General features: G+C 30.8%; 5 protein-coding genes across 5 annotated transcripts in view; 2 read left to right on the forward strand and 3 right to left on the reverse strand.

Moving 5' to 3' along the window:
- Window positions 1-191: 191 nt before the first annotated feature.
- HELRODRAFT_177819 (hypothetical protein) lies at window positions 192-2802 on the reverse strand (the record flags this gene model as incomplete). Its single annotated transcript, XM_009025965.1, has 9 exons — window positions 192-724; window positions 799-882; window positions 978-1185; window positions 1247-1347; window positions 1428-1673; window positions 1745-1819; window positions 1892-2149; window positions 2218-2467; window positions 2596-2802. 9 exons carry the CDS (start codon window positions 2800-2802, stop codon window positions 192-194), a joined length of 1962 nt encoding a protein of 653 aa, XP_009024213.1.
- Window positions 2803-4510: 1708 nt separating this feature from the next.
- On the forward strand, window positions 4511-7616 carry HELRODRAFT_177820 (hypothetical protein; the record flags this gene model as incomplete). Its single annotated transcript, XM_009025966.1, has 3 exons — window positions 4511-4598; window positions 5777-5882; window positions 7424-7616. 3 exons carry the CDS (start codon window positions 4511-4513, stop codon window positions 7614-7616), a joined length of 387 nt encoding a protein of 128 aa, XP_009024214.1.
- Window positions 7617-8268: 652 nt separating this feature from the next.
- Window positions 8269-11312, reverse strand: HELRODRAFT_193192 (hypothetical protein; the record flags this gene model as incomplete). The annotated part of the gene is made up of 9 exons (XM_009025967.1): window positions 8269-8468; window positions 8533-8616; window positions 8696-8903; window positions 8974-9077; window positions 9146-9391; window positions 9518-9592; window positions 9834-10091; window positions 10157-10427; window positions 11067-11312. The coding sequence occupies 9 exons, from the start codon at window positions 11310-11312 to the stop codon at window positions 8269-8271; spliced, it is 1692 nt and encodes a 563-aa protein (XP_009024215.1).
- Window positions 11313-17934: 6622 nt separating this feature from the next.
- HELRODRAFT_143239 (hypothetical protein) lies at window positions 17935-18508 on the forward strand (the record flags this gene model as incomplete). The annotated part of the gene is made up of 2 exons (XM_009025968.1): window positions 17935-18280; window positions 18345-18508. Coding segments are annotated over 2 exons (510 nt in total), but the record flags the coding sequence as incomplete, so codon positions are not given.
- Window positions 18509-21385: 2877 nt separating this feature from the next.
- The window catches only part of HELRODRAFT_177823 (hypothetical protein), a gene marked incomplete at both ends in the record, with an annotated part of 3490 nt that continues 1158 nt past the window's right edge, over window positions 21386-23717 (reverse strand). Inside the window, 3 exons of the mRNA XM_009025969.1 lie at window positions 21386-21970; window positions 22159-22383; window positions 22594-22712. Coding sequence (XP_009024217.1) covers window positions 21386-21970; window positions 22159-22383; window positions 22594-22712 — 929 coding nt within the window. The remainder of the gene's footprint in view (window positions 21971-22158; window positions 22384-22593; window positions 22713-23717) is intronic.

The raw sequence follows: 23717 nt of genomic DNA on the forward strand, positions 1-23717 counted from the left end.
GTTTTTGATCCTTATAACAGGAAATTACATTAAAAATTGTGAAATTTCAAGTTTATTCATTTACAACAGATAAACATTCATTTCAAAATGCTTAGTTTTTTTTTCAAATTTTTCCAAAAAATTTTTTTAATTTTTAGGTACAAATTTGTATTGCGAACCAAAAGCTTCTATGAGAAAGTGAATGTAGTGTTTTATATCATGGCTCTGGATCGAATGCACGTGTTGTACGTAGCGTGCCAAATAAGACTTGCAGGACAGGACATCTCAAAGCACTGGCCCCACTGACTGCACTGCACAAATTTGGAAGGGTCATCATGAGGGAAGTAAAATTTTCTTTTAGAAGCGTTTTCCTCTGTGCAAGGATTATTTTTAACGCAGCTGTATTTAGATGATTCCACTGAATGATCAGTTGTCGTTAATTTTCTCAACGTAGAAACTGCTGAAGTTTGGGTTGTAGTCAATTTTGGAGGTCTAGTAAACTCGAAAGAGGGAGTCGTCATTATTCTTGAAACTGTTCTTGACGTATTTGAGAATTTTATAAATGCTGTAAGAACAGGTGGGGCTGTTGTTGGAATTTCAGTAAACCCCAAAAACGGCGTCGATGGCTTCACTGTTGGAGGGGTTTTTCGCGTCCTAGTTAATTCCGGAAATGTAGTTGATCTAGTTGTCCTCGGTGTTCTGCTAAATTCGTAAATCGTTGTTGTCGGCTTAGTTTTCCCATACTCTAATAAAAAGTTATTCATAGAGTCAAAAATTATTTGTGATGTATTTGTATTTTTTTTTAAATTTAGAACTTACCGTCAACGCATTCATATGAAAAATGTTTTCTTGGAACGCACTTTTGGTTTATTCGGCAAGGGTTTGGATCACAACTGTCAGTTTCTGTGAAGCAAAATTTTTTTTAAACATATCAACAGTACTTATACATATCCAGTATTTTTCGTAATTGTGATCAATACAGTCTTCAAATTACTGACTGTTGTTCACAGTTTCAATTTCATAAATGGTTTTGTTATTGGTGTGACTTTCGATTCGGCAAAAGACATATCTTTCATGAGAATAAACAAAGCCAGGAAAATACACGACAGCAGGTGTGAATGTTGTTATGTGCACACTGATTTCGTAGAACGCCGAAGTTGGGTAAGTGTCATTTGAGAAGTACACTGTACCATCACCTCCAACGATCTAATCATAAAAAATCACTGTTTGTTATTTCAAAATAATTAAGATCTTATCAAAATTTTACCTCTACTGTTAGACCACTTTTTGTGACGGTTAATTTGCAGTTCCTAGTCTCGTTCGCGTAAAGAGTAAAGTTCAGTGGAGTGTCTGACACGTAAATTGGGGCTGAAAAATATAATTTAAATTCAAAATTTAATATATTTAATTGAGTCTAAAATTTGAAAAATGTTGGGAAATTTTTAAACCTTCGCATGTTTTCTTTTCGATTGTATCTTTCAACTCCTGCAAATCAAAATAGCCATCCAGATAGAAGACATTCCTGCAACTCGGCTCTGTTGCAATGGCAGTTAGCTCTTCTCTATTGACGCTAGCGCCGACTCCAACTGCGATGACAGTTATGTCTTCTTGGTGCAACTCTGCAGCCTTATCAAGTGTTAAGTTGTAAAAGTTGGAAGCTCCATCAGTTATTACAATTGCGATTTTAGGAACCCCTGTTAACGTAGTAATTGTTATTAGTGAAGTATTTAGGTTTATAATTTTAGCTGTTACTTTAAATACTAACCAGCTGACCGCGCTCCGGCACTTGGTACAAATGACTTAGTTGTCAAATATTCTAAAGCGAGGTGAGTATGCGTATCTGAAAATAATTAATAATTTGTCCAATTATCCAATTATTATGTAACATAAAGTAGTTAATGACAATTCTTACTCATATCTAGATAGTTAATGTTATCAATAGCTCTTTCGTAATCATGGAGTGTGGAGTGTTCATCCAAATCAAACTCAAGTTGTACGTGATCTGAAAATTGAACCACAGATATTCTTGAATGGGAGCTAGGATCCGATCCTATATTCAGGGAACTAGTAAAATTTTTCAAGAAACTCTTTATAACGTTGAAGTCGAAGATACCAATACTCCCAGATCCGTCGATTGCAAGCACGATATCAGCTATTCCATTTTTGCATCCTTGGGTTAGATTATTATTCAAATTATTTTTATTATATACATTTCAGATTTTTAGTATTTTAAATTACCTGTATTCAAATTATTAACTTTATTCATATAAGTTGATAAATGTCCGTTAGTCCGATAGTTCTGACTCCAGAATATAGCCTGATCTATCACTGATCTTGGAAGATTGTTGGATAGCAAAGAAAGAAATATTCGAGCCGCTAATCCGGAATAAAACGGTTTCGATAACTCACTGTAGGAAACAGTTTTCCAATCAATTTTAAACGCTCCATAAATACTAGAGTAAAGAGCAGAACTCAATGATTTTGTTAACTGGAACGACGATTGTTCAACCTAGAATTTATTAATTTCCAACTGATATTAAAGACAGTATGACACAAACTGATCATGAAAAATTATTTGATTTTATTAACCGTAGCATTTATTTTATCTGAACTTACCTTCCAGATTCCTCCAAAATTGCCAGGGGCGTACGTACCGCCATCAAGTCCATCGTTAGTTTCAACGTAAGCAATCCTCCTCAACATCATCTTGTCATCAGGAAAGACGCATGCCGATTCTATCTTCCTACACACTGCTTCAACCACTACAGGACCACTTGCCCTTGCGGTTAAGGTCTCATCAAATGCTTCCAGCAAGGAGATCATCCCAACAACCACCAAACAAATTAATGGTAAATGTTTCATAATGTGAAAACCTATTCAAAAATATTTGTTTAAAAAAATATGCTCAACAGTTTGAAACATTAAAAACTTTTTTTATTTGTCAAATCAGAGAAATAATCTGAAAATTTTGAGATATTTAAAAACTTACCTTTGGCTTTTTATGGTAAATTGTTTGTCAGCTATTGTATCGTAAAGTTTGCGTAAGTTACCTAAAAACTAAAAAAATTTTTTCGGTTTTGTTTACACCAGCAGTAAATTTAAAAGTTAGTTTTCTTCTAGTTTTAAGTTTAGCCAAGCAGCTGTATAAACGCAGTGCTTAAATGGTTTTTTAGTATCATGTAGTTCAATAAATAACATCTTATAACTAAAATAATCATCATGCTGAGTGTCATTAAAGTTGTAAAACAAGAGACCACTTGAAACTCATCCCATTTAGAGACCGGCAATATCATCCTTTTCAAATTCGATTATAAGTGGGTGGTGAATTTATTAAGACTGACTTTTTTATATTTTCGGTGATTCGACAGTTATGTCTTTGCTGCCCAAACGTTTTCTCGTCAAGTGCTATTGATTTTTATTATATATAATTATCTATATTATCAACAACTGCTGACTAAGAAACAATTTTTTGAAGTTCAAAAGTGGTTACCGACTTTTGCAATGACGTGAATATTTCAAGTAGTTAATCCTCTGAAAACCTCTCTTTATAAATTGTTGAATTGCTTAAGGTGAGATGCTTTACTCGATAGATTATGAATGTACTCTATAGGCTGAAGACCAAAAAGCTGAAATTAACTGCAATCATTGATCCAACACTTATATTTCTAAAGTGATTCATAAATTTTGTTGAAACGATATATTCTAAATAAAAAAATTTAATAAAGCCTCCACAAGTTTACAATCAATCGAAATTACTCTATTCAGTTTAACATTAACATAAAGAATGCACCAGAATGTTAAACGCATGTGGTAAAAAAACTAGCCAGCTTAAACCTACAAGATTTTTTTGTGTAATATACTTACTTTTTAACGAAGTGTAAAATTGATTTTTCTTTCAATATGTAATTGGTTTGTTGAAAATATGTAATGTAGATAAATAAATTATTAAACTCTGCAATTAAGATAATTTTTATATCAGACATTTTATTTAGCAGATCTTTTTTATTCGATTTTCCGATTTTCATTGGAGTTTTTTGTTTATGGGCAAACTACCTGGTTAAATAGCTATTTAACAAAAACACGTTTTGATCTACTATGGAGGAAGTGCTAAAGTTTCAAGCTGATTCCTCCACTTTACATGAAAAGCTAACCAAGCGATTGAAAAAATATTTAAAAGAATTTATTTAGAAACATTAATGACTTGATCAATTCAGAAAACGCATTCGTCAAAAGTTTTAAAAACTAATCTTGTCTTGTTTCACATAAATTCGTCTAATATAGTTAAGGTGCCTGGTCATGTTGACACAATGACCGGGTTCAAATGCAAGAAAATTCACGTATATACGTTTATTCATGTGTGAGTTTCAGTTTGTTGTTAAATGAGAATTGTAAAAAACTGTAAAATCGTAATTTATTTTCAACCCTAAGTCAACTCATGACATGTTATGGAAATGTATAAAAATTTCAAAAAATTGAGAAGTGTCTAAGAGGTGTTTAAAGGTTTTAAGTGGTGATTTCACTACAAAATTTGATGTGGAAGCCCGGACAAAATAGGTCAAAAATTGGCACGGAAAGCACAAAAATTGGTTGCCAGTCTAAATTTGGGCACATTAGCAAACGTTTGTTTATTACTATGAAATAAAACTTAGAAAAAAGACCGAATATATATATTTTTAAGAACACCAAGTCAAATAACTATTTGACGTTTCTATAGTGAGTGTTTGTTAACGGTTAAGTTTAAGAAATTACGGAGAGTATTAGATTCCATTCCTGTTTTCAACCTATTGTATTGTATGTTGTCACTTTGAACATTTTCCTTGGCAAATATTTGTACTTCAAATTCAATGTTATTTTACTTCATATTTAATTTATTTATTAAATTTGGAAGAATAATCCAAAGCGTTGTGGCTTTACGATTCACCAAGCTATTACATTTCTTGAAGTTCTTGATAACTTTATTGGACGTTTTATTATGCTTCAATCATATTCAGTACAAAACGAAAGTGGCGGTGTGGTGCTTAAAAGGCTAAAGTATATTTATAAAGTGACTTTAAAGTTAAAAATGCAAATAATAGTTTTTAATGTTTAATAATTGTGCTAATGTCAACTTCAAAGTCAAAGTTTTAAAAAGCACTATTGTTTTTGCGATCTTAAAATCTGAAGAACTTCTGAATTTTAAATCAATCTCATTGCTTACATAAAATGTTCATATGAAAAAAATATTTAAACGCATAGGATTAATAGTTATTATAGACAATTATTTAAATCTTTGGTCATCTTTCAAAATAATCATGAAGAAAATTATTTTGTTCGTTCTTTTTATTTCTTGCCTTGTTTCAATTTTTGGTAAGATGAATATGGATGTTTCAAAAATTTAACTACGTGCGTATTTTAAGCTAAAGATTTTAATTTTAATAAATTGCAGGTCTTGAATGTCAGGCTAGTTACATTTATTACCAATTTTATACATTCTCTTACAAAAACTTTATAAAAGTTTCATTGATTTTTAACTATTTTGTCATTTTATTTTGAAATTCGTTTTTTATTCTTTAACATCCACTAAAACTTTTTTATAGCAATGCGGTGAGAACCAATACTGTGACACAGTGAAAGACCTTTGTGGTTATTTTCCATACATAAATACTTTAACGCATAATTTTGACTAATATGACCTCTGACATTGTCTAGTATGACCTATGACCTACAATGTTTGAACATGCCTATGTAACGTATTATAGCATATTATTAATCCTAACCATTTTTCAAATACGTGTCACAATCTACAATCCACATTCAGCTTGCAAGCCAAGAGATTGTCACGGGATATGCCCTGGCGCGTATCAGCGTGATGCCGATGGCTGTGAAATTTGCGAATGTACTTCGTGCGAGGATTTGTCTCAACTGTGAGTTCATTGGTTTAACAACTTGAATTTTGTAGACGAAATTGTTTTCGACAAAGTTTTGTTATATCAGATTTCCATTTATATTTACTCTTTTATTGTATTGGTACGTATTTCCATAATTAGTTCATCTTAGTATTTGATATTTAATTTTTTTTTATTTGAAGTAAAGTATAGATTTTCTTGTAAATTTTTGACTAAGTAGACAATATTTCTAAAAATGATCTTGAATTTATTTGACCAAACACATTTTTTCAACCAGAAATGATGAGAAATGACCCAAACAGACGGTGAATGAATTATACGTGAAGATTGTTTCCATTGATTTTGTCTACAACTGATAATGATCATTTTAAAAATTGTTTTAATGTAAATGAAATAAATGAACAAATAAATGATTGTACAGAGCGTGTACTTTTTACCTATATTTTATATATATATTACCTTCTTTCTATCTATATTTTATCGCGTTCTTCCAAAAAAAACTTTTCAGCCTAATAATTTTATCCTAATCAAATAAAATAAAATCTAATAAAAAATACATTTATAACAATTTAATGCTTTTGTAACCGCGTGTAATTGTTTTCAAATCTTTAAGTTATAACAAGTAAGACAACGGTGATAAAAAATAATGTTGATTTTTATTATCAGTGAAATATAAATTATAAATATTACTAATGAAGTATAAATTCAATAAGATAGGTCCAACAAATCGTTTTCAGATAAATAAATGTATCAGAATCTAAGAAGCTGAGTGTTTCATATTCGATGAATAGCTCTATATAACGTCAATTCAAGATTTTCGGATATGCTCTTCAAAAAATTGTTGCTATAGAACAAATTTTGGCTCTCCATAACAAATATGAAATATGAAAAAAAACTACGACATTGCATGGAATTTATTTAAAACGCGTTCGTAACATATTCTTTTTTCAAACTTTTTCAAACAGACTCTCGTATCAAATTCCTTTCAATCAATTGTTACTAAAATTGAGACAATGTGCAAAATTTTATCCAGATTGAACTTTAGGTAATGGTCATTACTACTTCTCAAGTTTATCGAAAATGGAAATGTGAAGAGGGCTTTCATTGAAGAAAATTACTTCAAAATTACCTGCATGTGTGTTCTAATTAATCAGGCCACACGCACAAGTGCTTCAAACACTTTGATATGATTACTTCAAACGCAAACACTTAGAGAGATTCATATTTTTTAAAAATCTTCAGAAAGTTAGAATGAAGGAAAAGTGCCGACTTAAGTACCGCAGTCATGATTTTAATTTTTCTTCAAGTTAAATGTCGCTAATTTAAATTATATTCAAAATTGTTATTCTGATAATTTTTCTAAGATTTTAATTGTTTTTAGCTACTTTTAGCATTTTTATAAACTTTTAATATTTATTGATCAACAAATAATATCAACAAAAATAATAAAACTAAAACTGAAATTATTTAAAATAATGATAAAAATAATGTAAACTCCTAAATTTAACTGTTTATGAAATTGTGATTGTTTCGCACATGCGATATCCATACCACTGCAGACGTAAGCGAATCTGGAATCAAAAGTTACAACCAATGAATGCATTTAACGATAGTTTTCAAACAACTGAGACCAGTTTGCCATTAACCGGGAACATTAACCCTGAAAACTTCCTAATGTTTGTACGAATGGCCCGTGGCGAACTTCAAAAACCATTCCTCTCCAAAGTGATCAACCTTTTTGCTAAGGGGTAAAAATGATTTTTCAAACCTTAAGTTAATGACTTTTTATACAAAATTTTCAATACTTTTTCTTTTATGGTCTAGTTGGGAGAATATATTTCCACATCTCCATGGATCCGCAACTGATTTAGGCTATAGCAGTAGCCAGAGCCTTAACTTATAGCCATAGCCATAACTGACCAAAAAAAACGAAAAATGGCTATAAGTAAACATCAAAAAAACTCCTACAGTTTAATATAGAAATCGAGATTTGAGTAACTGAGAATTGTGTCTGTAGAGAGAATAAGTGAAAGTAATGTTGAAAATATTATTTTCTTACGGGAAAATAATGTTAAAAATATTATTTTTTTACAAAATGAATTAATAAATTTAATCGCTTGTACTTATTTTTGTTATTTATTAAAAAGTACTTTACGAGTACTTCGTCACCGAGCTACACCACAGTTGAATTATGCGACTTTTTGTATGCTTCGTAATTTTTTATTTGTTTCAAGACAGTGAGGAGCAGAAGATTTTATTATTATGAAAAAATCACTTTATAAAATAAACATTTTTAAAGCAATCTATAATATAAAACGTCAGCATAAAAATGTTTTTATCGTGTTATCCAACATTCAAAGCCTAACATTTAAACTGTTATCCATCCCGAATTGAACGTTTATCATTAAGACATGACGCAAGTGTTGGCCCTTGAACTCCAAACCATACCAGGCCTGCACGTCATTTCATGGCATGTTTCCCACTGGCCACACTGCACGTATTTGGTGCGGTCGTCGTGTGGGAAGAAAAACTTACCAAGGTCAGCATTTTCATTCGTGCACGGGTTCTTATCTTCGCAGTTGTAGGTTGTTGATGTTCTTGGCTCTGAGTTATTGTACGATGACATGAATTAAATTCATTTTTTAAGAATGAAGTTTTATACACTCACCGTCAATACAGCCATATGAGAAATGCTTCTTAGGAACGCATTTTTGATGACTAGGACAAGGATTTGGATCGCAACGATTTATTTCTTGAAAATCGTTAAATATTTTGTTCACATTTTTTAATGTAGTTTTTTTAATAAAAAAACTTATGCTACTTCTACAAACCTTTGTTTACGGTTTCAATTTCATAGGAGCAGGGTTTGTCAGTGTTACTCTCGATACGACTGTACACATATCTATCTATGAGCTTCGTGCTACCCGGGAAATAAGCCACAGCAGGTATGTCGAAGAACATGTTGATTTTCATATCATAAAACGAAGAAGTTGGGTAGGTTTCATTAGAAAAGAAAACAACACCATCTCCTCCGCCTATCTTAATTTCAAAAACAATTTAAATTAATTAGTTAAAAGATGGTATGTATGATCTAAAACTTATTATGAACCTCAATTGTTAGGCCAGAGGGAGAGACAGTTATCTTAATATTTTTTGATTCAAACGGTGGAAGTGTGAAATTCATTGGCTCTTCATTAGAAACATATATCGGAGCTGTAGATTTTAATGTATAAGAAAATTACATATCCTAAGGTGAGCAATTTCTTCCACAAATATTAAACCTTCACAAGTAGTTATCTCGATTGACTCCTTGAGTGCTTCTAAATCGAAAAACCCATCAAGACGAAACACATTTTTGCAATCTGGATCAGTTGCTATGGCCTTCAGTTCTTCGTTGTTTATATTTTCACCAATTCCAATCGCAATCACAGTGATGTCCTTCTGGTGCAAACGTTTTGCGGCTTCCAGAGTGTCGCGCAAATTGTTCGAATGTCCATCAGTCATAACAATGCCAATTTTTGGAATACCTTAAAAAATTGTTGAGAATTCTCAATTGAGAATAATTTTTATTGTTAGTAATTATGAATATAGCTTTTTCGCATCAATAAAATTGACAAATAAAATTTTAAATAAATGTTTTTTTTGTTACCTACCAGCTCCTCTTGCTCCTGAACTTTGCAAAAAGGATTCGGTCGCCAAAAAATCAAGAGCAATATTAGTTGCGGTTCCTGAAAGATGTTTCATTTTTAATAGGCATAAAAATATAGCAATTTAAAAATATTTATATGACACGTTTGTTTATTCGAATCATAAGCACACTGAAATGCTGAAATGACTAATTTTCATCTAAGGTGCATGTTTTATATAGATTGATTATTAGTACAAAGCAGTGAATGTTTTCAATGATATTTTATCGTGCTACCATGTGAGAGTCAGAGTTTGATCAGTTACATTAAACAGCGAACTCACCTGAGTTTAAATATCCCATCTTATCAACAGCAGTCCCGTAACCAGCGAGTGTTGAGTGATCATTTAAATCAAATTCCTGTTGCACGCTATTAGAGAACTGAACCACGGAGATCCTTGTGTGCAATTCAGGATCCGGACCAATGTTCAACGATTCAGTTAAATTTTTCAAAAAACTTTTAACGACGTTGAAATTATTGATTCCAATGCTGCCAGATCCATCAACAATCAGTGCTATGTCGGCTACTCCTTGTTTGCAGCCTTTTAAAAATTATTAAAACCACAGTTGAATTACCTTTAAATAACACAATCAAATTTAGACTTGCCAGTGTTCAACTTGTTAACTTTGTCCACGAAAACTGACGTTTGACCGTTCTTTCTGTAATTTTGATTCCAAAGCAGAGCTTGATCTTCAGCAGACCTTGGAATATTGGGCGACACCATTGACAAATAAATGCGTGCCGCTAGACCAGAATAAAACGGTTTCAACAAATCTTTCCAACTAACAGTTTTCCAATCTATATTGAATTCTGCGTAAATGCTGGATTGAAGAGAAGGATTCAACGATTTAGTGGCCAAAAAGTTTGATTCGTCAACCTGAAATATTTTGCTTTTGTGTATGTGTGCATGGTTGTTAAAGTGGGCATTTGTGTATGTGTCTTTGCAACTTTGCTATTTTAGTTGCGTAGTAATGGATTGAAAATATCAAAGATGAAGAATGTAATAAATGCCTTTCTAATCAAAAATTTAGAAGAAATTCGCTGTAAGAACATAATATATGATTGATGGAAAACTTTTTGCCGCATTTGGAAAAATATAAAATCCTACATTGTGAGCCACTTGGAAATGATCAGCACTGTCACAGTGTTTAGTGTTTGTTTCGTAAAAAATTATTAGTATGAAAATTGACAGAAATCAATCGTCAACATCGTTTCGGATTTACTTGGCAGCGAATTTCTTATCTGATCGTTAATGAAATTTTCTGCATTAAGTTCGTTCTTATCGAAAAGTGGTAAATAGGTACCAGCAATCTAGCTAATGTTAAGCCGTTAACTGCCTGTGTAACTGCCTCAAGCAAAATTTCATTCAGTTTTTTGATCCATCGTTTGCGCTTTTGAGAGCTATTATAAATGCACTAGATAAATACTTAAAACTATAATAGTAAAAAGAAGAAAAAGTAAAATAGGAAAAGAAAACTATAATAATAATAATAATAGTCAGTAAATAAAAACTCACCTTCCAAATGCCTCCATAATAGCCAGGTTGATATGCATCTCCATCTAGGCCATCGTTCGATTCAACATAGGCAATCCTCCTTAGAATCAACTTATCTTCCGGGAAGATGCAAGCCAAATTGATTTTGGCACAGACGGATTGAACCACGGCGAATCCTCTTGCTCGTTCGACCAAAGTTTCATCCACCGCTCCTTGCACGCTTAGTATCGTGGATACAATCAAGCAGGGAACCAGAAAGATTTTCATCGTCGGTTATCTTGCAATCGACAACAATTGACAATTAGGTTTGCTTACGTTTTACCAATGGTAATAAACAATACTATTTTGTAAGATAACAGTTTTTGTAAATACAAAAATAATTTACCCAAAAATATAAAATTTTTCTAAAATGGTGTTCATTATATAACATGTCGGCGGCATGAGTTGTTTCTTTGTCTTGCTCTCAAGTTGTATGATTTCACGTGAAAACCTAATTTCAAACTTTGTGCTTCTGAGTGGTGAATTTTCAAATCTAAATTACACTTTTGCATCTACACTTCAACACAAAAGTTCTCAAAAATTCAACAAAAAATGCATATAATATTTTTTCTCAAATAAAAAAATTTTCTCCGGGGCAACGTCAACTTGAGCATCGTTAAATCGACAGGCTGAAACTATATGGGATAATTTTATGGTTGGCAAAGATTCTATAATGTAATAATTATATTAAATGTTATTAATTATTATTACTTTTTATTATTAATTCGCTTTTAGTTATTTTTTCAAGAAATTAACAACACGCACAACGTATATGATAAGGCCTACGCGTGGTTGTAAGGAACAAGTTTGACGGGTTTAGCCGAAATTGTGAAAATTTTTAACTAATTTTACATCATTTTGACAAAAAGTCTAAAATTATTTGTAATGTGGCAACCTTTTTTTGCTTGTCACATCAATTTTTCGACGATTTTTTCACGGAAACCCGTGCTTTTTTGTGCAAAAACTGAGTTTTGCTGACTTTTAATAAAACAAAACTGCTTACAACAGCCACCAGGCCTTTCATAGATGCACCACTGCACACATTGATGTGTGAGTGGCATGGGATGTCCTTTCTAACTAAGCTGTAAAATTTTAAAGTTTACCCCAAAAAATTTTTAAAAATCAACAACTTAATTTTAAATTCATGAATCTAAATTTTACAAATTCAGAAACGATTTTACCATTAAAAAGTTAAAATCAAGTACCGCCATTTTTATTTACTGATAAAACACTTAAAAATTATGAATGTATTCGGATAAAAATGGTTGTTCTCAAAAAGAAACTTATAAAAATCAAATTAGTAGCATGAAATTTTTAGGTTTTCTTAGCGTCTTTTATGATGATTTTGGTACAAATTGTTCTTTGCAAGTTTTTAACATAATTTACCGAAATTTTTTTATTTTAACTATTATCAAAAATTAATTCTGTCTTGAATGGAATTAAGAAATAAGCCACCTAAAACTTATTCAGTGTTAAATGTTTAGAAACAATTTGAATCTTATTACTAAAACGTTTCATGTTTGTAATTTCCTCCAATATTTACGACAAATGAACAAATTAGTCTGCAAATTTATTGACTTTCAGTTTTCAATTGACATATTTTTAAAAAATTAAAAATATGACTTGGTCACTGCATTGTCCAAGCGGTCATATGGGCATATATAAAACTTGACTGAAGTTATAAAAACATAAGTTGATGATAATTCTAATTGTAGTTATCAGCGATAATTCTGCATAAGAAATGAAATGCATTTCTTTAATTCTTTTATGATAAAAAATAAGTTGAAAACATCCATAAATATAATTATCAAAATAGTTTTGTATGAAAGCTATTTTGGCAAGAAAATACTGTAAAAACCAGCACACACTCTAAAAATAAATATTTCGGTAAGGTTTTTCTTGTCACAGATTTTACGATATACTACTTAAAATGACACCTTTTAGCAGTCACTAATATTATTCACAAGTATAAATGTTTAAACCTGTGTTGTCATAAAACAAAAAAATATGTATTTAAAATTTAGTTTATCATTCAAAAACAAACATTTTTTAAACTTTTCTATATATCTAATGATAAAATTTTGTTTATCAACACGTACCATTGTGATAATAAATATAATTAACTAGAGTAAACAACAACAAAGTAGAATGAGATCCATCAAGCTGTTTAAGACTCAAACTCCGAAGTGCAATTTGACAAACATCGATTAAATTTATAATTTAAAATTGTTTCACAAATTAAGACCAAATTGAGATTCATTTATCTTGAGATAAAATGAAGTTAACAATACTTGTGTTACTCCTCACAATTGGTGCAATCTGTAATCAATGTAAGTTCTGGCCAAAAGATTTTTTTAATTTGGGCCAATGTTATATGATAATATGAAAAGTTGTGTACGCGTTTATAGGCATGATTTAAAATGACAATGTTTTGATGTTATGTAATTTTTAATCAACCTGTCGACGATATATCTTTGATAAGAATTGAAATTAAACAATTTTCTTCATTTTTTAATAAACGGTATTTTTTTAAACATTTGATAAGTGTAAAATAAATTTTTAAACAATTTTCTAGCCCAAGCTAGTTTCATCTGTCCAGTGAGCCGTATTTGTCAAATTTAGTACACTAATCCAATAATTTGATAATTTGAATGAATTCCTATTGATAATAATTTAAATAAAATTTGTTAAAAATTTAAAAATGATTTTTTGACAATTTAAATGAAACTAGTTGATAACATTAAAATGATAGGGAAATTTAAAAGAAAATATTTAACAGTTTTGAGATAATTTTATCACCAGACATGCGCTCACAACCAGTTCTGTAACCCGACGACCATGAAATGTGGTGAGAATTTCATCATTCGGTTAATTTCATCAATTTCATCAATTTCATCATCAAATTAAATTAAACATAATTAAATTTAATGAAATTTATTCAATTTTAAAGTGAAATCTCAAATATTAAATTTAATCTAATTAGAATTATCTTTTAATATTTGATGAAGAATGCAACGGGAATATCTGCCAAATGTACTGCCTAAATGGCTTCGAACTCGATGAAAATGGCTGCGAGATTTGTAGCTGCCTGTAACAATTGTAGTTGAGATTTAATCTGTGGCGATTTATATACATACGTACATACATACATACATACATACATACATACATACATACATACATACATACATACATACATACAAACATACAAACATACATACATACAAACATACATACATACATACATGCATGCATGCATGCATGCGTGCATACATACATACATACATACATACATACATACATACAATCGTCTTCTTACTAACTAAAGACAAATTTATAAAAAATATTTGAATGTAAATTAATTTTTTTACAAAAACGACAAAATTGTTTGATTTAAATTTATTTTATTTATGATAAATTTGAAATTGTAAATAAATTTGGATAAAATAAAGGAGTTCTGTCTGTTTATGTGTGTGTGGTGTATGCGTGTGTGTAAAATAACCAAGAACTGTGTTTATTCATATAAATATAATGGTATTTTATAATGTTACCAAAATCATCAAAAACATATTAAAACATATGACGAAGTTAAATATCTGCTGTAAATAAAATTATCAAAAAATAGTAGGAAAAGTATTTGCTTAAGTTTTTGAATTTATAAATTAATTTTTAACGTTTCTAGGACCATCATTTTAGATTTATAAATCAAGTTAAAATGTGTACCAGCTAGATTATGTTTGGTTTTCGTCGTTCAACCTCAATTTTCGCTTTTCACATTTAGTTTAATTGAATCAGTTATGACACTCAAACGCACGATATGTGAGTTGACAAGTGAAGAAGTCCCGATCCAATGTTCAAATATCAAACTCTATTAAATAATCATTTTAACAGCAATAATAATTCATGCAAATTATTATTCTACACATTTCCTTAAGCTTGCTATTTCTAAATATAAAGTAACTCAGCTGAAAAGTCTATAAAATAGACGTTTTTCACAAAATCAAAAGTTTGCAGAAGTTGAATCATTAGTTATAACTTGAAAACTTGAGAAAGAAACATCAAAAGGATGAAGATAGTTTGTCTTTTCCTTCTGATTTCGTGCGTCGTTCTAGCATTCGGTTAGTTTTGTGAGCATGAAAACAGAGCACATTTCCATCTTTCAAATTTCAATTAAGCATTAGGTAAATGACACGTATGATTTTCATGCATTAACATCCGCACGGTGCACATTTTTCATATTTCAACATGAAACATTTCTTAAATTTTAAAACTTCTCACCACAGGTCTTGAGTGTCAGGTATGTTTAGTTTTATGTCACTCATTGCCAATATTCAATATCGTTTGGCCTAATTTAATATATTTTTAATAAAAATCTTTTTCTAATTTCTCTCTTCATTTCATCAAATTCAGCAATGCGGTCCGAACCAGTTTTGCGAAGAATCAACTGGTCTATGCGGTAGTTAATTTTTGATTCGGAATTATTTTTAGGTTTATCAAGAGAAAAATTTTGCAATAATCCATTTCTATTTTTTATTCCTCGAATGATTCGCAGTTTGCAAGCCTAGAGACTGTCCATTCATATGCTCCGGATCCTACAAACGCGATGCTGATGGCTGTGAAATTTGTCAATGTGCCTCTTGCGTTGATCTCTCGCATTTGTAAGTTTAGCTGCTTGGGTGTTCATCAATTAGTAATTTAATTTTGTAAATGTTTGCTTGAGATGACATAGTGAAAAAAGTTTAAATCTCGTGTATGAGAAATTTCAATTGCAATCAATTTTTGAAAATTTAAATCTTCTATTAAACAAATTTAGTCGAATAATCATTAAAAATGAGAATATTGAATAAAAACAACATTATATTACTAATTGAATATTACTAAATTAAAAAAACTGAGCAGTTATTTTTCAATTCTGCAGGCCAGGTAACAAATAAACTGAAATGTCAACATTCACCATAATATCTTAGAAAAAACTATTCAATTGTTATGAACTAATTATAAATTTATTTAACGAATTAAAATTTAGCATATATTTGCGTCTAATGCATGTATTTTTCAAATAAAAAAACAATGTATTAGCCAATTTTTTTGTAATAATTAATTCAAAACAAAAGATTAAAAACTAACAAAACAGTTTGTGTCTTAGGTCATGTGTGCTTAATTAGCAGGAAAGTCGGATATAACAGTTATGTATTCAGTTCAGATAAACAAATTTGCATTAGAACATCCAAAGTTTGTCAGCACAAGCTCGTTTGAATGTTAATTAGTGACGATGGATCTTCTAAACAGTTCAGAGTAGAGGCAATTTTTTATAGGAATTGTCCAAATTGAATATCCCCAAAACTGTTTCCAGTTATTCAGAATGTGTAGTATTTAATACCATTAAATGAACAACAATGTTAACAGTGCTTTCTAACTAGGGATGCACCGAAGTTCGGCCCCGGCTCCGGCCAAAATCCGGCTTTTTTTTCAAATTTAAGCATCTATCAACATTTAAAAATGTTATAAATAGAGAAAAAAATTTTATTGAATTCAATTAATTTTATGTCAATAAGTTAAAGGCTAAGCATACATGACACATAATAACAACATCAATAACTGTGGGGTGAGCTGGACAATTTTCATTGTGCTTTAACATAGGTTATGCATAAATTATAAGCTGATCTTTGCGTACAGAACTTGGCGTATCACACAGCTTATTCATATACTTTAATTAATTAACTATTTGCTTGGTGTTATTTTTTGATATTCAAAATGTAGATAACCGTAAATGTGAGCATTTTTTTAACGTATGAATTTTAAATACGGCCAAGTACGGCCCCGGCCGGAATTGAAAAACCTGAATCCGGTGCATCCCTACTTCTAACGTATAAATGTTCATGTACGTATAAATTTGTTCTAAAAACAAAGTCAGCGTACTACAAGCAAGGTCAAACTTTGCCTTAATGGCAAAACCTTAGGATGGCACTGGGAAATTCCATAAAATACTAAACAAAGAGTTAAAAATAAATCTAGCTTAATTTGCGCCATTTAGCTCCTCCCCCTTTTTAATATTTATGTTTATTAGATTACAAGACGAGAACAAGAAAAGATCTTTTTTCAATCATTTTCATTTATTAATTTTTAATTAATTTTCAATAATAGATATTTTAAAAATTTTAATTTGTTTTTCATTTAAAAATAATTGTCAATAATAAATATTTTAAAAACGGCTTGTGTTAATTATTTTAAAAAGAAAATGCTGATTTATTTTATTAATAAAATAAATTATGATCAATCAATCAATCAAATTTATTTTTATAGCGCCCTTTCCGTAATGTATGATGTTTCACTTACTTTTTATAGCGCCCTTTTCATGAATGTATGATGTTTCACTTTTAAATAACAACGCGCATGTTTCTGCCATTTTTTCTTCTGTTTTTTCTGTCATTTTTCCGTCTGGTTTTTCTGTCATTTTTTCGACATTTTGAATTTATCTGTAGTCATGAACTTTCCGGCCGTTAATAGTCTGTCATCAATGGAACTGACAAACGCCATAAATTCGAAACAAAAAGCAGTGGACTGGGCGATGCAACACGGATTGCTGTCGTCTGGAATGACATGCGTTTGTGGAAAAGTTATGCGTTTGTACAATTCCAAAAAAGCAGCAGACGGACAGATATGGCGTTGTACAAACCATACGGCCTGCAGCAGAACAAAATCCATTAGAAATGGTAGTTTTTATGAAAAATGTAAGCTACCAATGAGCACATGTATCATGGTTATTATTTTTTTATTCTTAACTTAAATTATATTTTATAAATATTAAATTTTAGAATGAAAAACAATAATAATTTTGTTCATTCAGTTGACATATTATTGGAGCATGGGGGACATCAGTCAGGCAGAGACAGCTTCGTTGCTACAAATAGATGAAAATAACACGTTGCCTGACTGGTTCAACCTCCATCGCCAACTCTGTACCGATTGGGTACGAGACAACCCAAAAATAATTGGTGGACCTGGTCGAATTGTCCATATTGATGAGAGTCTGGTGTCCAGTAACAAAAGGACAAGAAATGGAAGGGCCAGGCTATTTCGGCAGCGTTGGCTTTTTGGCGGCATAGATAATGTTTCCAAAGAAGCCTTCTTAGAAGAGGTGGCTCAACGTGATGCGGCCACTTTGCTGCCCATAATACAACGGCATGTTTTGCCCGGTAATGACTTTAACATTTTCTATTAACCTTTCCTATATTAACATTTTATCTAATTCTCATTCAGGCACGACAATATGGTCTGACAAGTGGGCCGCTTATGCGAACATTCCCAGAGTTACGGGACTGGCACACGACACTGTCAATCATCGATATGGCTGTGTTGCTCCAAATGGAGTGCATACTAATGCCATTGAGAATCTTTGGAAGTGTGCCAAAGATAAATTTAAACGGATGCATGGTACCTGCGATGATCACGTCTCTTCGTATCTCGATAAGTTTATGTGGCAGCGCGGTATCAGGAACCGTGATGAGCGGTTTCAAACAACTCTTGAGCTCATCCGTACATATTACCCTGTTTAAACATTTAAATTAAATTTAATTGTTACTTTTTTTTATTGCGATTTAAATTGTAAGTAATTCGTATTTTCCATTTATTACGATAAAATAAAATCATTAACTACTAAAAGAAAGTGTTTTGGCTTGCACTCGTTAATCATACAATTTTTAAATAACATCTTAAAAAGGACGAAAAAATTAACCGCTTTAAATATCATTTATTATTTTACAAGACAAGAAAAATTAAAAATTGCGCGTTTAAACATTTATTACATCAACAAATACAACGGTTATTAAAAATGAACATAAATTTTAAAAAGGGGTGGAGCTAAATGGTGCAAATTAAGCTGGATTTATTTTTAACTCTTTGTTTACTATTTTATGGAATTTCCCAGTGCCATCCTAAGGTTTTGCCAACTTTAATGGTCGTGGTCTCTCTGTTGTGATTGAAATTCGGTAAAATCGGAGATTCGTACTTCTAAATGGTATCGCCCTTGTTTACAAACAAACAATGTACTTTTAATAAATTGACTCCGCCCATTTTGATTTATCTAGCGCTTATTTATTTATATCAAATTGGAAATAATTTAATACAAGTTAATTCTTAGGTAATGAAGGTTTGTGATATGTTTGTGTTGAACATATTTACATATATATATATATATATATATATATATATATATATATATATATATATATATATATATATATACATGAAAGAAAGAATAACGATTAGTCTATCGTGTTGTTATGTTGATGTGTCTGTCTGTGTTTGTTTGTGTATAACGTATATGTGTGTAAGGTTTGTGTGAGTGTGTGAGTTGGGGTTAGGGGTAGGGTTAAGTTGGGTTGTCGTGAAAACATAATATTGAAAACAAATTCAAAAAGATGAAATGATAAAATAAAATTGTTCGTTCTATCTGTCTCGTATTGTTACGATGATGGCGATGTCGCGTCGGAGGCAGATGATGTTGCCCAACGATGTCGGCATAGTGTGTGAACGAATAAAAATAAGGTACAGCCTTAATACGATTGGGTTTATCATCATGCTTAACTAATAAATGCTAAACTAATTCGTGAGGTTTTTTTGTTATAGAAACAATTTTTAAATTGTAACGATAAATATAAATCATAAATTAAATAATTATAATTGAATAATACAACTCCTAAAGTATTTTTTATTATAGAAAAATTTTAAATCTAGTCAATAAATAATTAAGCGCTAGTTAATTTTAAAAGGGCGGTGTTCTTTTATTTTAACAAACGTTAGGTTTGTTTGTAAACATGGACAATATCGTAGGAGTACGATTTTATTTTACGATTTTACTTTCAGGTAAAATCGAAGAATTTTACCTTTACCTTTTACCTTTTACTTTCAGGTAAAATCGAAGAATTTTACCTTCTAGTAAACAACACGTAATCAAGTTTTACTTTACTTAATAGCATAAATTTTATTTTATCGTTGAACTGGCGAGAGCAAGTATATTATTCTAAAACTTCTATCTATTTTGGATGCTAGGTTTGTAGATTCGAATTAATTCATTACTTATGAGACTGAACTTAGCCACAATGACCGACCTATATAATTTTATAAGCAATCTTCGATGCCAACTATACAAACGTTAAAAAGCCAATTATACACACGTTAAAAAAGAGATAAACGTAAAAGAGATATGTATGTATTTATCAGATATATTAATTGAACCTAAACGCCCTGGTTTACGATCGTCTTCTCGCTTTTTCTTAACTCGTGTTAAACACTCTTTTGCCAAATCTGCTTTTGCTTTTTCTGGTCTTTTTCTCTGGAACTCTCTACCTACTTCTCTGACTACTTCTCCATCACTTGCAAAGTTCAGAGCGGATCTCAAGACCCATCTGTTTTCAAAATTCATTGAGGAGCGCTGTTGAACATCGCGGAAATAGCGCTTTATAAGCTAATTGATCGATTGATTGATTGATAGTTAACAGTTATAGAAACTCAATTCTATTTGTTAATCATTAGCAATAAATAAATAATTGGAAAAATTTATATCAACTACATATACTTGAAATTAGGGATGCACCGAAGTTTGGCCCCGGTTAAAATCCGGCTTTTTTTAAATCCGGCCCCGGCCGGATTTGGTGGCCGAATTTAAGCGTCTATCAACATTTAAAAATGTTATAGATAGAAAATTTTTTTATTGAATTCAATTAATTTTACGTCAATAAGTTAAAGGCTAAGCATATATGACACATAATAACAACATCACTAATTGTGAGGTGAGCTGGACAATATTTTCTTTATGTTATAACATGGGTTATGCATAAATTATGAGCTGATCTTTGTGTAAAAGAACTTGTGCACGTGTATATATTATATAATTGTATATAATGGATCATATAGCTACATATTATTTATATATATAGACATAAGCGCATAATTTAAGAACATGGTATGTTAAAGGTTAGGCTAGGCATACATGACTCATAATTACAACATCACTAATTGTGAGGTGAGCTGGACAATTTTCTTTGTGCTATAACATGGGTTTTGCATAAATTATAAGCTGTGCAAGTGTGCACGTGCATACATGGCACATAATAACAACATCACTAATTGTGAGGTGAGCTGGTCAATTTTCTTTATGCTATAACCGTAGCCTAACGTAAGTACAAGCCTGAGTGCTCATTATGCAAATTTCATTTAGGAGGCGAACGCATTTTGTTTACATATGTGTAGTAACGTAAATAAACAAGCCTTGTAAAGTGTTTAAAAATTTTATTAAACATCTAATCATGAAACGTTAACATTTTTCTGACATTTTTATGTTTAGTGTTTGTATCATTTTTTATTTTACAAAAATTATTTAACAAACAATTAGTAGCACTATACAAAATTCTATTACATATATCAATTGCAGCATGACCATTATCACAGTCTGGCCAATAACTAAATTCATGATCATCTAAAATTGAATTTGTTATTTTGATAGCCATCATTCTCTGTCTTTGTTCCTCTTTAAATATATTCCAAAAGTATCCACTTGTTAATTTCTTTACTACACAATAATTATAGGTTACTAAATCAATAATAGCTTTAGATGGATATTTCAAACCACCCCTGTCCACATTAGCAATGACAGAAAATGAAGGGTCCACATCTTCCATTGATCTATCCAATGACATCAAGTCTTTACATAATGGACACCAATTAAGCTTTTTCAGAACTATATGTAGACAATATCCAGCAACGTATACAATAATTGGTTTTTCATCTTCCAAGTCAAAATCATTTTCATCAAGCTGTAAATTTTCATATTTTGATGGATCCAGGAAATTATCATTGACATCTTCACTGAATTCATCTTTAATAGTCTTTAGACAGCCAATTAATTTATTTTTCAAAACACTGGAGATTCTTAATTTTTTTTCTGACTCAAAGATTTGTCTAAGTGATACATTATAATTAGTTCCAGACAATTGTCTGTATAGACCAAACCTAGACTCTAAAGCATCCGTTTGGAATTTCCCCAACAAAACATATTTTAAATTAAATTCGGTACATTGTCAATATTCAAACTTTCCATTCGCTGCCTCTTTTTATCCGGCGATACCCTGAGAGTTACTGATGTGCTGTAGTAGTCTGGGCATCCAGGAAATATTGAAGGAACTGAATCTTTTTTTAATCTTGGCCTCTCGAGAGAAGTCAAAATCATCTTTCCAGATTTAGCATCAAATGAAGATTTTTTAGTAATGATGGCCTCAGCTGGAAAGTGCTTTTCACATACCTTAGAAAAAAAAATATAATTATTATTTGTAATGAAATTATTAATAAAATTAATAAATTTCAATAAACATGCTACTCACTCACATTACAACTAATAATAATAAAACAAATAACATAGCTATGTAATGTATTATAATTTTGTTACAATGTAAGGAATTTAGTTAAAATCTGAAATCCTGGTCATGCACTTTATTCAATAGATCATGCTTACTCGTGAATGCAAAGTAGGTTTCCAATCTTTTCTCGGAATTGCAGATATCCATTTTTGAAACATGTGTTCATCTTTAGGAAAACGAAAGGAATGTACTTTTTGTTCAATTGTATAATTCCCTTGGCAAAACGGAACAATACATTTATTCACCATTATTACAAAATATTATTCCTTCCGAAATTTTTTGACAATTAAATCCGAATAACAAGTAACCAATTACGAAGAAACAAATAAAACGTGCAACGCCGATCAAGTAAACAAGAAAATGAAATAAATCGTTCGCCTCCTATTTGATCAAAACATTAATATAGGGATGTGAGCGCTCAGGCTTGCTATTTACGTAAGGCTACGCTATAACACGGGTTATGCATAAGTTATAATCTGATCTTTGATAACAGAATTTGGCATATCACACAACTTATTTATATATTTGAATTAATTAACTATTTGCTTGGTGTTATTTTTTGATGTTCAACATAACCGTAAATTTGAGTATTTTTTTAACGTATGTAAAATGGTAACTAAAATCCGGTTTAAATTTAGTGTGTTTAAGCGTCTCTCTGGTTACTATTTTAATAAAATGACAACAACACAATTTCACTTGTACAATTTTAATAGGAATGACGTCACTGGTTGCCCATTTCATTGCATATTGCAAATACGTCGGAATTTCCATCGTGTTAAATCCTTTCAAAACAGCCTCAATAAGTGCCATAGAAAAATCGGTTACAACATTCGAATACAAAGGCCATTCTTTCAATTTTTTTGAGACGTAGTGCTTATAGTCAATAAGTACTTGACTTATGTGATACACGTCGTGCCTACATGTTACAAAGTCGATCATTGAAATTATTCTATTATCTACTGAAATAACACCAGTGTAATAAAAAATTCTCTTCTGCTATGAGCTGGTCCTTCTTATCACCGATCCTGTCGAATCAAAATACAACACTGGCAATATGTTCTTTTTTTTGGTTCGTTTAGCAACTTCAACCTGTTTGTATGAATATGAAATGATGCATAACGGCTCACTAACATGTTGTATAAATCTATCACTATCTGAAGCAAGTAGTTCTTTTCTTAGCTTTATAATTACATCAAAAACATCATCTTTATCCTCATCG

This window comes from Helobdella robusta (genome assembly GCF_000326865.2).
Source record: "Helobdella robusta unplaced genomic scaffold HELROscaffold_44, whole genome shotgun sequence".
In the NCBI taxonomy this organism is placed as follows: Eukaryota; Metazoa; Annelida; class Clitellata; order Rhynchobdellida; family Glossiphoniidae; genus Helobdella; species Helobdella robusta.